The 15,223-nt window shown below is 42.0% G+C and overlaps 1 protein-coding gene across 1 annotated transcript in view; it reads right to left on the bottom strand.

Annotated features, from left to right (window-relative positions):
* Nucleotides 1–14,642, bottom strand: part of panx2 (pannexin 2) — a 36,895-nt gene extending 22,253 nt beyond the window's left edge. The window contains exons 1-2 of the mRNA XM_033039782.1: nucleotides 13,994–14,642; nucleotides 13,247–13,587 (exon numbers count right to left, since the gene is read on the bottom strand). Of these exons, the coding sequence (XP_032895673.1) occupies nucleotides 13,247–13,472 (226 nt within the window). The 5' untranslated portion in view covers nucleotides 13,473–13,587; nucleotides 13,994–14,642. The remainder of the gene's footprint in view (nucleotides 1–13,246; nucleotides 13,588–13,993) is intronic.
* Between the last annotated feature and the right edge of the window lie 581 nt (nucleotides 14,643–15,223).

The raw sequence follows: 15,223 nt of genomic DNA, 5'->3' as shown, positions 1-15,223 counted from the left end.
GCAGTGGAGGCCAATTCTCTGGATGCTTTCAAGAGAGATTTAGATAGAGCTCTTAAAGATAGCGGAGTCAGGGGATATGGGGAGAAGCAGGAATGAGGTACAGATTGTGGACAATCAACCATGATCACACTGAATGGCGGAGCTGGCTCGAAGGGCCGAATGGCCTACTCCTGCACCTATTGTCTATTGTCTATTTTAGTTCTTAGATAAAAGAATAAGTAGTAACAGTTTCAGATCTGTATAAATGATCACTTAAAAGTAGATAATGAGAAAAATGTAACAGGACAGAAGGCTATTTGACAAAAAATGTGTCTCCAAAACAACTGACATTGCCATGCCCACTGCATTGCTTGATACCTCCAGTATTGACCTTTCTGCAACATTATAATCTGTACAAGTGAATTAGTTGTGAATTAATATACACCAGCGGTGATGTAACTGGAAGGCATGTGTGACTTCTGATAATTTCTACCTCCATTCCCATTTTGTTTTAGATAAACAATATAATTAATTCAAATAAATGTCTGCCTATGTGATGTATGGTTTCCATTGATTGCATTATTCTTTTGTTGTGGAGCTCAGTGGAATATATATTTGAATGTATTGAAGGTTAATGCCAAAACATATCCTGTCATGCAATGATCACCAATTGAAGCATGTTTCCCCATTGCACACAATTATAAAGAAAGGAATACTTCTGAATATATCTGGGATAGAGTCATAGAGTGATACAGCATGGAAACAGGCCCTTCAGCCCACACCGGCCAACATGTCCCAGGAACACTAGTCCCACCTGCCCGTGTTTGGTCCATATTCCTCCAAACCTGTCCTATCCATGTACCTATCTAACTGTTTCTTAAATGTTGGGATAGTCCCTGACTCAACCACCTCCTCCGGCAACTTGTTCCATACACCCACCACCCTTTGTGTGAAAAGGTTACTCCTCAGATTCCTATTAAATCTTTTCCCCTTCACCTTAAACCCATGTCCTCTGGTCCTTGATTTACCTATTCTGGGCAAGAGATTCTGCACATCCACCCGATCTTTTCCTCTCATGATTTTATGCTGTTTATGCATGATATGTTCATGCACATGATACATGCTATATATGATACATGAACAAATGAATGTTCATGCACAAGATATTTGTATTGACAGACTGCCAATGTTATAGCTAAGGCAGTGAAACTAGCATACTATTTTTATTCACAGTGGCAAAGAAAATCCATTTCTGAGAGATAAAATGAACCTATATATCTTTCTGTTTACCAACATGATTTCTACAAACACATCAATACTGATGGTAATTTTAGATTTGTGTTGACAGAATTGAATCACGCATTCCTTTGATGGTCATCACTGGACCAGGCAGGCATGGAGTTTAATGAAATAGGTAACCTCAAATAGCAGCCCTACAGCCACAATATCCTCAACCTTTGTTGAGAGAGTGAGGTGGGGTCCCTCTTGCTGCAGCGTATGCTGCTTCCATGGACAACAAATGACTGCTCCGAATGCACAAATAACCTGCCACCCTTGAGAATTCACACTGAAGATGACAAGTAGAAATGAAATTGGAACATAAAAGGAGCCACACTATAGAATGGAGGGATGGGAACAAGTATATGGGGACAAGGGATATGGGGAGAAAGCAGAAACGGGGTACTGATTTTGGATGATCAGCCATGATCATATTGAATGGCAGTGCTGGCTCGAAGGGCCGAATGGCCTACTCCTGCACCTATTTTCTATGTTTCTATGCTGGCCTTCTTTATGCTTCATTCTGAATACAGTCCAATTCATTCAGAGTATCTTAGGTTCATGTCAGGTTTATGCTGTTTATTACACTCCTTTCCTTGGCCTCCTGATTATGGGTGTCAGCTGTGTCACCTCCCCTGCTGTGGTTCATGCTTTCCTGACAAAAGTGCAGTTGCTTCTCCACAGCTTCAGTGACAAGATGGAGTGTTTCCTTTCTGTGGTGGCATCATGGGGCATATGGCCAAAGACAAGCAAAACCACAGTACTAAAGGACACAAAATGCTGGAGTAACTCAGCGGGGCAGGCAGCATCTCTGTAGAGCTTGGATAAGTGACATTTTGGGTCGGGACTGAAGACTGGTCCTGACCCTAAACATCACCCATCTGCATTCTCCTGAGATGCTGCCTGACCCGTTGATTTACTCCAGCACTTTGTGTCCTTTTGTGTAAACCAGCATCTGCAGTTACTTGTTTTTACCCTGTATAAAATATTTGGAAGCTTGCTTATCCAAGTGCATTAACCGAAAGTTGCTGTAATCTCAACCAATGGATTAACTGTGAACTAATGAAGACCTGAAGTGTTAACTTTCTCTGTCCACAAGTCGTGCCTGACCTACTGAGTGCTTCCAGCATTTTCTGTTTTTATTCCAGACATACAATCTTTACAAACACTGCTCAACTTTGGACTTGCATGATTTTCATTAGCAGCAGAAAGTAAGTGACCGAAATTTAAAATAATAATGTTCACACTTGTTATATTGCAAAATATCCCCAGATGCTCAACAGAAGGGTAATTAAATAAAAATAAGACAAAGAGATAGGCAAGAACAGTTGACCAAAATATAGACAAGTAAACAGAAGTTCATGATGATCTTAAACAAACTGGAATGAGTAGAGAGGGAATTGCAGAGTTGAGGCAACAGAAGGGATAACCAAGAATAATTGGTGGGAGGGATGAATTACGGGCCTGAGTTCTAGAAGTTGTGAGGCCAGAGAAGGTTACAGACGTAGGAAGGCTTGATTAGATATGAACATGAGCAGCAAATTTTAAAAGTTGAGATGTTTGGGAATTGGAAGCCAATGTAAGTATGTGAACACAGGAATACTGTTAATAGAATTAACTAGTAGAAACAAGGAACTGCAGATGCTGGTTTACCAAGGAAAGACACAAAATGCTGGAGTAACTCAGCAAGTCAGGAAGCATCCCTGAAGAACATGATCGGTAATGTTGCAGGTCGGGATCCTTTTCAGACTGATTGCAGGGGTGGGGGGTAAAGAAAGCTAGAAGAATCAGTTAATAGTATTAACTGCTAGTTAAAATAATTGCCAGCAGCGATGTGTGTCCGTTTAACTTTATGGAGGTATTTACCAGGAAATCACTGGAAATTGAGAAAGAAGACATGGCTCACCAAATAAACGTGGCAGAGCAGTTAAAAGGGGGATCCCTGGTCTCTATTCAGCACAAGGTAAATATCCAGTGCTCATAACAATTCTTATTGCAAACAGCATGGGAAAGAACTTCAATTGGCCCCCAAAACACCGGCTGACAAACTGCCAATGTTAATTGAGATGTTAGAGTCAAACAGCATGGAAACAGGCCCTTCGGCGCAACTTGCCCACGTCGATAGTTGATAGTGATAGTGATAATTGAGTGGAAATGTTTCCCGAGGAGCTGCGGACGATAAGCCATTGCATGCTCAAGGATGGTGCTTGGGTCATGGATGAGCCAGACGTCATGGGAACAGACAGGAATGAGCAGACATGCAAAGCAATCTCACTTAAGCTAAAGTCTGATAATAATCAGATAACCTGTTACAGTGCTGTAAATATTGAAGCAGGAAAGTGGAGCCGAGGCCAAGATGGGATAAGCCAAGACCTTATTGAATGCTAGATGCGGCTTAAGGGGCCAAAGGGGTTACATTTCCTGATGTTTCTTAAGTGTTTAATTGTTTCCATTTGGATATACAATTATCGAATCACAATAGCACAGAAGGCAGCCATTAATCCCATCAATCCCATGCCAGCTCCCAGCAGAGGGACAACGAGGCACACGCCTGATATCTTCATGGGTCTGAGGAAGTATCCTGACCCGAAACATCACCTATCCATGTTCTCCAGGGATGCTGCCTGACCCGCTGAGTTACTCTAGCACTTTGTGTCCTTTGTTTTCTAAGCCAACATCTGCAGTTCCATCATGCTTCTGTCTCCAGTGGGTTGCTCAGAATATTGTACATCAGACCTGGATGCAGTGCCTCAAGAAACTCAGTGATATGAATTGAGGGGTGATGGGAAGACACCAGATGTAGGCTCCTTTAGCCTGTCTGTTTAGCCTGTGGCCCCTGTGACCAACCTTCCTCTGTCACTCCCTGTCTCAAGGGGGCACTTGATAGTGAACTTCTCTTAGTAGCTGCTCCATCTCCTGTGCCCCTTGCTCCTGCCTGCCCCCCCCCCCCCCTCCCGGTTACCTCCCCTCTCAAGGCCGTTCACCCTGCTGCCTCTCCCATTGAAGCAGCAGAAAAGACAAGTGCCCATGGAAAGCAGCTGAGTTTGGAGATTCATTTTAGCTTTGATCTAAAAGATAATGAATTAATGTTCTCCAGAAGTTTGTTTGCAATGACTGATATTCCTTGTTTATTTTCTTAGGTCAGTACGGGGATTTAAACTGAGAGCAGAAGACAGGTTGGTGCATATGAAAGTTGAAGGGAGTCTGATTCAATGCAACAAATCATGCCAATTCATAGAAACATAGAAAATAGCTGCAGGAGTAGGCCATTCGTCCCTTCGAGCCAGCACCATCATTCAATATGATCATGGCTGATCATCCAAAATTAGTAGGAAAGAACTGCAAGTGCAGGTTTAAACGAAGGTAGACACAAAATGCTGGAGTAACTCAGCGGGACAGGCAGCATCTCTGGAGAGAAGGAATGGGTGACGTTTCGGGTCGAGACCCTTCTTCAGACCCCGCTCCGGCTTTCCCCCCCATATCCCTTGATTCCTTTACAAATACTTGATTCACAACTATAGAACCACTGCAGGCGGCAGCAATTCTGGTCTTTTCTTTTCCTGTTCTTCTATATCTTCCTGGATGTGAGCTTTGCCAGGTGTGCAGTGTGGGCACGTGCGGCTCATTCAAAACTGTGGTTGAGGTACGCCATTGTTTGTTGTATTATGTATCGCCAATGCCAATGAGTTTTTCTTGGATTCACAAAGGAAAAGGCCAAGGGCTTTTACTCGACACCATACCCTTGGCCCAATACCCAAGCTTGGTGAGAGGGATGATGAATTGAAAACTGATGGAGAGCAAAGTCACGGGGATAATTGTGAGAAGCCTCGGGTGTTGAGCGACATCATCTGTAGGCTGTGGTCACAAACCAGCTGTACATTCAGAGTATCGAAAGTCAGTTGAAGAAGATGCTGGAATCGTCCTATGAAAAATGCAGGTCAAAGCGGGGCAACACAGTGACACAGCTGGCAGACTGCTGCTTCCATATTACCAATCCTGATGGGCTGTCTGTGTGGAGTTTACATATTTTCCCTATGACTTTTTTGGTTTGCTCTGGACGTTCCGATTTCCTCCCACATTCCAAAGACATGTGAGTTTGTAGACCATTTAGCCTCTGTAAATTGTCCCTGGCGTGTGGGGACTGAATGCGAAAGTGGAATAACATAGAACATATGTGAATGGGTGATCAATCATCAGCATGGACTCGATGGGCTGAAAGCCTTGTTTCCATTCTGTATCTTTCCACAAAGTGTTCTTCCTAGCTTGGCATCCTCCACATAGGGTGGGAGATTGCAATCCTCACGTGGTCCATCCTGTTTCAACTAATGCAATCAACCCGACGTGCACAAACAAGATCAAATAGAACAAGTTGACCTACAACATTAGGCTGTGCACGCCATACACAAGAAGAAGAAGATCCTCCACATGATGTCCATGGCTTGTGAGCCATACTCGAAGCAGCAGTGCACTGCAAATTGACATGGTCTCATGTCAGCAGACATGTAATATCTAGTAGTTCATAGATGAGCTTTAGAAAATTCATGGTCACATCATCTTTTCAAATGTTAGCTGAGCTGTGCAACCTCAGATCCTATTTCTTCCTACAATAGCTTCAGCCTGATGGAATTGATGACATTTGGTCCTCCTTTTAATTTGAGATACATTTCCCTGTGGTGAAGGGTCCTTGTGATTAATGTTCTTCCGTGCTCTCACAACCAGTAGCTGCGTATTCTCCCTCGTTCCTAACTGCTGTCACATCTATCTTTCCTCCAACTCCATTAGCAGAGTCAGCAGTAAAGCCATTACCACAACGTCCCTCAATCTAAGGAATCAATGCCACTAACCCCAACAATTTGAAGTTGAGGCCCCTTGAAAGACAAAGTACTAAAACTCCTTCAGTATTACTTTTTGCAGTATTACTTTTTGCAGCTATCTCCGTCAGCAAACCCCTAACCCCATCAACAGCTGAAAACAGACAAGTGGAGAATTATCTTCATTCAACATTCATTTTCAACACTGCTACTGTAATCTGTTTGCCAGCATTATCAACAAATTAATCCTAGGCAGGATTGACAAAACCATGTTCATGTAAACAATGTGGAAAGTGATCCTACATTGCTTGTATGGCCTTTGTTAAATATTTTAACACGGTCAACCTTCTGTACAGACGGCAAAATAGGATGAGCACTTGCCCAGTGAACTTCAGCAGCATGTTGTGGTTTAGTTTAGTTGAGTTTAGAGATACAGCGTGAAAACAGGCCCTTTGGCCCACCGAGTCCGCGCCGACCAGTGATCCACGCACATTAACACTGCCCTACACTGACAATTTACATTTATACCAAGCCAATTAACCTACAAACTTGTACGTCTTTGGGGTGTGGGAAAAAAACAAAGATCTTGGAGAAAACCCACGTGGTCACGCGGATAACGTACAAACTCTGTACAGACAGCACCTGTAGTCATGATCGAACCCGGGTCTCTGGTGCTGTAAGCGCTGTAAGGCAACAACTCTACCACTGCACCACCATGCTGCCCTGTAGTTTGCAGAAATAGTTGTCAGAAATTTGTCACCCACCCCTCCAACCAATGTTTGCCCCATTTCTAACTGATCCCCAACATGGCTGCAATGGGAGTGACATAATCCAATACACCTATCCAATCAAATAACTTTCTTGTTGCTTGAGCATATAAAATGAATTCAGACAGAGATCATGAAAACAAGCAATAAAAGTAATATATCCTGACACAGATCCCGTATACACATGTTCATCATCATATCATAAATTAGTGCAATAAGGAAAGGAGCAAAGTGGAAAGTGGGATATATGTCTTGCGATCTATCTATAAATCAATTTCCATTCAATAATTAGGACAATGACAGAATGATGCAAACATGTTTATTTATTAAAATTACAATGAAAATACAACTGTCTTTTATACTGGAGACATGCCCTTGAGGAATTGTGTTGCCATTTGTTTCTGACGCCAAATAATGCACTGCGGATTATTGTGAGCAGAGATGGTGAAGAAGGTAAGCAACACTGTAGCTGTCTTCATGTCAGGGAACGAAAGGTTTCATCTACTTCATCAAAAATTTAAACTAGTTGTTGAAGGAATTTTAGGATTAAATTACTAGGATGTAATTATGTTTTTCCGTGATGTTCCATATTTTGCTGCATTACTGGGCTGCAATTCCTCTCCAAGTTTCACAAAGTGACTGCAGATAAAACCGATAATTATATCCAGAGTCCAAATAGGTTAATTACATTTAGCATTTACAACCTAGGGGCTGCAGAAGTTTATATTCTAGCCATAACATTAATTAATGGAAGTATACTAGATTGTAGCGTTCTGGAGTCCAGCACTATCTGCACTTAGTAATGCTGCCTTAGGCTCCAACGACATTTTGTACACATTGACCTCCATGTGAAATGAATGCAGTCTTCTTCCAAATTGTTATATTCTTGTGCCAGTTAAGCGCTCACGGGAATGTTCTGCATTCATTCATATCCAAGTATGTACAACAGTATCTGTACTAGTGCTTGTAGTACAGGTGCCTCTGAAGGTGTTCATTTTTTGGAGTGTTGCACCATCCAAATGACTCACCTAACCTGTGGGAGCAACAAAGGTAGCACAAGTCTCTCATCATTAGAAACATTCTACAGCTAGTAGTATGGCTCAGCTACATCAAACAAAAGTTGATGTGTGCATTTGATAAAAATTCTGAATGGTAAAATTAATATACTCATCTAAAAAGAGGCATATGCTTTTGATGGCCACTTACCAGCCTAAGTTAAGCCGTTTCCTCCTCATCCTCTCCAATCCATTCCGAGTTGTTGAGACTCAGTAATTCACCCTCTCCTCAAATGCAGTCAATTTTTTTTCTCCAGTCAGGATCTCTTCTGGTTGGGTTGATGAGCGAACATAAATTTTCTGTAAGTTTGTTAATGTTATTAAACCTTTCGGGCCAACATAATACCTGTACCTCCCTTTTATTAGTAGAAAATGTTCCAGCTACTCAAAAACCTTTTCTCAGGTTTCCAAATGAATAACTGAATTCAGTATTGTTCTTCAGTAAATTTCATTTGGGTCTTGGCCGTTATGAACTTGATTTTTCCATTTACTTCAATAATGTTAGCCTAAGATACGGATACTATTCTGAAAACATTTATGCATCTGGATCAATGGAAAATATGTTTATTGGACTCATCAGCTCAATACCAATGCATTAATAACCATTGTACGTTGAGGAATAATCATTGTTCATACACAATGAGTGACTGTATTGTTGCTAATAAGATGCATGGGATTTTTAAGAAAGTCAGCATGTCAGTTCAAAGTTGAGTAATGTAATCAATTGCATTCAAAATGTTGTTTAACAAAATGCTGACAATTTATTTGCATAATTATAGAACACCATTCTTATATTTTGTATGATAATTGATTCAATGAATTATGTAATAGTACAACTAAAATCTAAACTTTCCCACCAATATATAAATTTAGCCAATAAATACATCTCATTTATGTTTTGGAGCATATATATCACTTAATTCAAGTCTCATCGATTGTCATATTTAACAGATGCATCTCTAAACTAAACTAAAGATTAATCTCTGATCTGTTTTCACAAATCAGCGCCATCACGCATCTGAAGAAGGGGGAAACAAAGCACTGCAAGACTCAAGCCCAAGCACAAACAGAAATTAACTTCATGCCACCAGCAGAATACAGACCATCAGTAACTTCATTACAGTATTGGAAGGTGTACCTTCATGATTTAAACAAGCTGATCAAAAACTGTGCCTTCTCCATCAAACTTGGAGCAAAGTGTTGCTGCGGATGCGTTCCATGGGATAGGCTCCTCCTAGGAAGTGTACTTGCTCCTCTGCTTGTTAACATCTATATCAATGATCAATCAATCTATCCAAATGCAGGTTGCTTTATCTATGCCAATGAGGTGGGGTCTTGGTGTAAGTTGGGGATATTTCCCAGAACATGCACTCACCAGGCTGACTAGCTACTGCACTACCAATCATTGTGGATCCAATTTACCATGACAAGGATCAACCTCTGCCATGTACCCATCCAATTTGAGAACAAAGGGCTAAATATCAATTGGAATGATATCCGTATGATTCATTGCACAATTCCACTTAAATACGGGGTGTCAATAGAAATAGAGATCACGGGAGGAGGTGGAGTTAATAAATAAAGCAAAACTTCCACAAATTTAAAGGCAGTCACAATCAGAACCTCCACATGATGCCCATGTAACCAACATGGACACAATGCTGGACAACAGGTGCTACATCACCATAGAGATCCAACTAACATCAAGAGATTGTTTCTCTCTGGCATAGCGCTGTCAGACCCAGACATCCATTGGCACTGGGGCTAACATAAGTATCATAGTGTGATATGATACTATGATAATTTAACACACACTGTGTGAAAAATTAGAGCACATGGTATTGGGGATAGGGTATTGACATGGATAGAGTACAGGTTTGCAGACAGGAAAGAAAGAGTAGGAATTAACAGGTCCTTTTCAGAATGGCAGGCAGTGACTAGTGGGGTGCCACAAAGCTCAGTGCTGGGACCCAAGTTATTTACAATATATATTAATGATTTAGATGGAGGAATTAAATGTACCATCGACAAGTTTGAGGATGACACAAAGCTGGGTGGCAGTCTGAGCTGCGAGGAGGATGCCATGAGGCTACAGGGTGACGGATAGGTTGGGTGAGTGGGCAGATGCAATATAATGTGGATAAATGTGAGGTGGCAAGAACAGGAAGGCAGATTATTATCTGAATGGTGTCACATTACTACAGTTGTACAGTGCCCTGGTGAGACCGCAGCTGCAGCTTGAGGGAGTGCAGCGTAGGTTCACCAGGTTAATTCCCGGGATGGCGGGACTGACATATGATGAAAAAATGGGTCGACTGAGCTTGTATTCACAGGATTTTAGAAGGATGAGGGGGAATCTTATAGAAACATAAAATTCTTAAGGGATTAGACAGGCTAGATGCAGGAAAAATGATCCCCATATTGGGGGAGTCCAGAACCAGGGGTCACAGTTTAAGAATAAGGGGTAGGCCATTTAGGGCTGAGATGAGGAAAAACTTTGAATCTGTAGAATTCCCTGCACACAAGGCAGTGGAGGTCGATTCACTGGAAGTTTTCAAGAGAGTTAGATTTAGTTCTTGGGGCTAAAGGAATCAAGGGATATGGGGAAAAAGAAGGAACGGGGTACTGATTTTGGATGATCAGCCATGATCATATTGATTGGCAGTGCTGGCTCGAAGGGCCGAATGGCCTACTCCTGCACCTATTTTCCATGTTTCTATCAAGATCACTGTACAGATTTCTATGGAGGTCCCGGGTAAAGAGGATACCAGGTAAATCCCTAAACACCCAACTACCCAACTCATCAAGTCTTGAGCCTATGGGATACTCTGCCATGCTCCAGATTTGGTAGGGTTTCCCCATTGTACATTAAAGCATGTTTAGGACCAGTGATTGCAGATGAAAACAGACATTATATATATATGATCTATATACATATGTGTATTTGCGTGTAGACACAAAATGCTGGAGTAACTCAGCGGGTCAGGCAGCATCTCTGGAGAGAAGGAATGGGCGACGTTTCTGGGTCAAGACCTTTCTTCAGACTGATGTCAGGGGAGGGGGCAGGACAAAGATAGAATGTAGTCGCAGGCAGTGCGAGAACTGGGAAGGGGAAGGGGATGGAGAGAGAAAGCAAGGACTACCTGAAGTTAGAGAGGTCAATGTTCATACCGCTGGGATGTAAACTACCCAAGCGAAATATGAGGTGCCTGTTCCTCCAATTTATATACACACACTTAACTTTTTCTTTCTCCCTCGTTCTTAAATTCTTAATTTCATTGTTCTATCTGGGACATACGACAATTGACTCTCTTGACGTTGTGGTGCTTTTGCCATCCCCACCACTCAGTGATAGCTCTTGCATCGTGCATGGTTTTTCCAGAGTGAAGCTATCTGAGCTGAAGTGTGTTTATTATTGGGAAAATTGACTTTGGTGGGTAGACATGAAAGAATGCTTGCCAATTGATGCCCCATACACATACGCCAACAAGAACTGCAAAAGTACAAACTGGACATTCATCTCAAGACCAATAAATGTAACCAGGTGAAAAACAGGGGTATACGAGCACCTACAGAGCTGCCTCCTAATTATGAACAAATCTAATGATACTCCTGGGGAGGGAGAATAATGCTTATGTATGTGATTCTGGTGTATGCTGTCTCTACTCTGAAGTTTAGTGAGTTAAAACCCTTGAATGACAAGTTATGATCTAAATATAGTTAATTTGGTAAAAGGCAGTCTGCCATGAAGGCTGCTGGAGTTGTATCAAAAATCTAGCTGCTTCACCAATGTCCTCTCAATACCAGTTTTACAGCAGACAGTGACCAGTGCTGCCTCTGGGGCAAAAAGTGCGTTTCATTAAAATGTGAAGGGATTAACCCAGCATCAATTGTAAAAATACCAAGTCAAAACAGATAAAACATTACTATCAAAATACTCTCCTGTAAATAGAATGATTGGAAGTTGTTCCATGACAATATTATTGTGTGAACTAAAGTGCTGAAGGAACTCAATGGCTCAGGCACCATTTATGGAGGAAATGGAGCTCTTTTGCTTACTGTGTGTGATTCAATGGGTAATCGTTCTTCCTTCTTTACGTGTTTATAACTTGATAGTTATTATATATTTGGTTGTTTTCTTGTTAAGTGATTTAACAATTGCCTTTAAAACATTATTTGAAAAATAAATAAAATAAACAATGAAAGCATTATTTTAAAATTACTGTGTACTATTCTTTCTTGTCTTTTTAAAAGATTAAACTGAGCGTGTAAATGCCAATGTTTATTCTATGGCATAGATGTTCAATGTTTAATGTAATCAGTTGGTCGCATCTCGTTTCCTTTCCTAGACCCATTACAGTTGAATGAATGTTTTAGGCAGGTAAAAACGTTACTAGTAGTAACTGCTGAATCATGCACGCTTATTTTTCAGCACAACATTGATAAGAAGATTAGGGAGCGTTTGAAGCTTTAATGGAAGCTGGGTTAATTTTTAATAATTGCAGTTAAATATCTGATGAAATTTGAAGAATAAAGGGCCGTGTACATAATTTCTTAAATGGGAAAGTGTACTGTTTTTGTTGTGTCTGGTTCTTATTTTCAACGTCTTACACCAGTTGCCAATTACAAGACGATAAAAAAATGATGTCGATCGTACGGAAGTACACCGTTCATGCAAGATTTAATCACAGAAATAAAATGCAGAAAATCCTTCCGCCGCTTCTTTCCGAATTCAGGCTTGGCCAATAGAATGTTATTAGGAAAACGTTCCTCTTTTCAGATAAAGGTGGAAATCATACAGAAGAGAACTAAAGCCCGGTTCAAGTAGTATTTTGGTGGATTGTGCGTTTCCGCATTATGGTGTAAACTCACTTAATTACAATCTTGATCTTGATGCTGCCTGCCCCGCTGAGTTACTCCAGCATTTTTGTGTTTATCTTTGGTGTAAAGCAGCATCTGCAGTTGCTTCCTACTAATGACCATCTCGGTCGACTAATTTATATATATATATAATTTAATATTTTGGGGAGGGAGGGAGGGCGGGTTTATAGAGTGCCTGGGATGTATCATGCAGTTGTCTACGTACACAGCTACACGCTAAAGTGGAGCCACTGCCATTGCCCATTTATTTTGAAGGTCAGATGTCAACAATTTTAAAAGAAAGTCCCAATAAAAGTTCAAAGTACCAGGCGCACGGTAGAGAAGAGCGTGTCCCACCAGGGTGTAAAACTGTAATCGCTTCAGTCGAACTTCTATCATGCACAGACTGGCTGCATATGCAATGGGAATGCCGCCACGGTACCGGATTAAAATAATTGTCATGATGTTGGGGTTATGTACTTCTCGGTCTCCTTACCTGCAAAATTTTTAGTAAATACCAATGTGACCAAGAGGATGGGGATAATGACAGTGCCGATGGACACTACTCTGTCGAAGGGGAGTTCTAGCTTGATTTGCACCATGAAGGCTGCAAAGGGCGAGCCTTTTTCATCTTGTTGTCCCGGTAGGATGAGCTCTTTGAGCTTTTCTCCAGCTAACAGCGCAGTAGCCATGTCCGGGTGGTGCTCTATGATGTTGTGCATTCGTCACTGAGTGCAGAATATGATCCCTAAAACAGGCCTGCGCTCGATCTTCCCGTATTTTTTTAATTATTTTTTTGTGCTGGAAAGCGACTGACATCCCCCAAAAGACCGCTTTCTGTTGGCATATTAAAACAAAAGGCATCATGGTCATACATGTCGACTGTCACACACGCTCACAATACAGCAGCAGGAACATAAAAGCGAAGCACTAGCTCGCCCCGCCAACTCGCGGCAAGCACGACATCATTCCTGCACCAAGCCACATCCCAGATCGCTGAGTTAAACTCCAACATCATCTCCCCCCCCCTCCCCCCTCCTCCTCCTCCTCCTTGACCAAATTACACCGAGACATTATCTTATCGATTGCAAGAACACGCAAAAGTATGAGGAAGGGAAATCCAGCCCCCACCCCCTGCTCCTTATTATAGCCACTGCATTATCCAAAAAAAAAAACCGAGACTACTACGTGTTATTAATTGAAGTTTAAATAAACAGAGCAATAGAACATATCCTTCACTCACCGAGTTGGAAAGATCAATTGGGTGGAAACCGGCGATTTCAATTTCTCAGCGTGGAAGATGGGAATAAATAACCCTCATTATCCATCACTGCACCTTTCATTATTTTCCCTCGGTGGTGTAATCCCCGCCGTCTATCTGACAACTTTCAGAAAGCCGGTTCGAATAAGTGGATGGTTTTGTTTCGAGCAAACGTCGACGGAGCAATGGTGAGAGATGCGGCAGCGGCGGCGGAGGCAAGGCTGCCGCAGAGTAAAGCAGGGTTCAGCACCATAGCCAGCGCTATGGGAGGGGGTGCTGTCCATTGATCGCGGGTGGCGAGGTAAACACGTGAAATTGCAGTGAAAGTGCCATTCAGCGCAGCTGGACCCGCAGCTGTGCAGAGCGCCCGGGCTGCGCACTACTTACTCCGTGTTCACACCAGATAGTAAATCAGCCCGCATCCCCAGCCTCGCCGTGAGCTGCATGCACTCCGACAAATTGCTGCCTGGATGCGCTCGCATTTAAATGCGGGCTGAGATCTCGCCGGCAATCTCCATGACTGGTGGCTGAACAGATGCAGCACGTTTGCGGGAGAAGCATTCAGATTGGTCTCCAGGAAACAACATCCCTGAGTCATGACGTGCCCTTTACTCTTTCATGTGATTATGTTCAGAAATAAACTGCTGATGTTAAAAAGGACTTTTAAAAACACACATCATCAACCAAACGATAACGGAAGGGTCTCTCTCGACCTGAAACATCACCCTCTCCATGTTCTCCAGAGATGCTGCCTGATCTACTGAGTTACCCAGCACTTTGTGTCTTTTTGTCATCGTGCTTTCTAGCAAAGATATCCTCTAGGATAGCAAAGATATCCTCTAGGATCTTTGCTTTCTAGGTTCGACAAAAAAAACAAAAAAAAAAACGGTGTCCCTTCTCATCAACCACCCACACCGTCACCCCAGCAGTTCAGGAAGCTGTGGGTAGTGCTGCTAAAGTCTCAACAACCTCACTGTTGCTACTTAAGTTTTAAATCCTTTAATGATATTGATTCCATGAGATATCAGAGAACTTGGGACATGGAATACCTTCAATGGCAATAGGATATTTTTGTCCTATGAAGCATTTTTGTTTTACAGGGGGTGTGAATCGTTTAATAAGCTTGTTACTCATCATAAAGTCTGAAGAAATGTTTCGGCCCGAAACGTTGCCTATTTCCTTCGCTCCATAGATGCTGCTGCACCCGCTGAG

This window comes from Amblyraja radiata, chromosome 21 (assembly GCF_010909765.2).
Source record: "Amblyraja radiata isolate CabotCenter1 chromosome 21, sAmbRad1.1.pri, whole genome shotgun sequence".
Classification (NCBI taxonomy): domain Eukaryota; kingdom Metazoa; phylum Chordata; class Chondrichthyes; order Rajiformes; family Rajidae; genus Amblyraja; species Amblyraja radiata.
The sequence above is the reverse complement of the archived record's forward strand: the minus strand, read 5'-3'. Positions and strand labels throughout refer to the sequence as shown.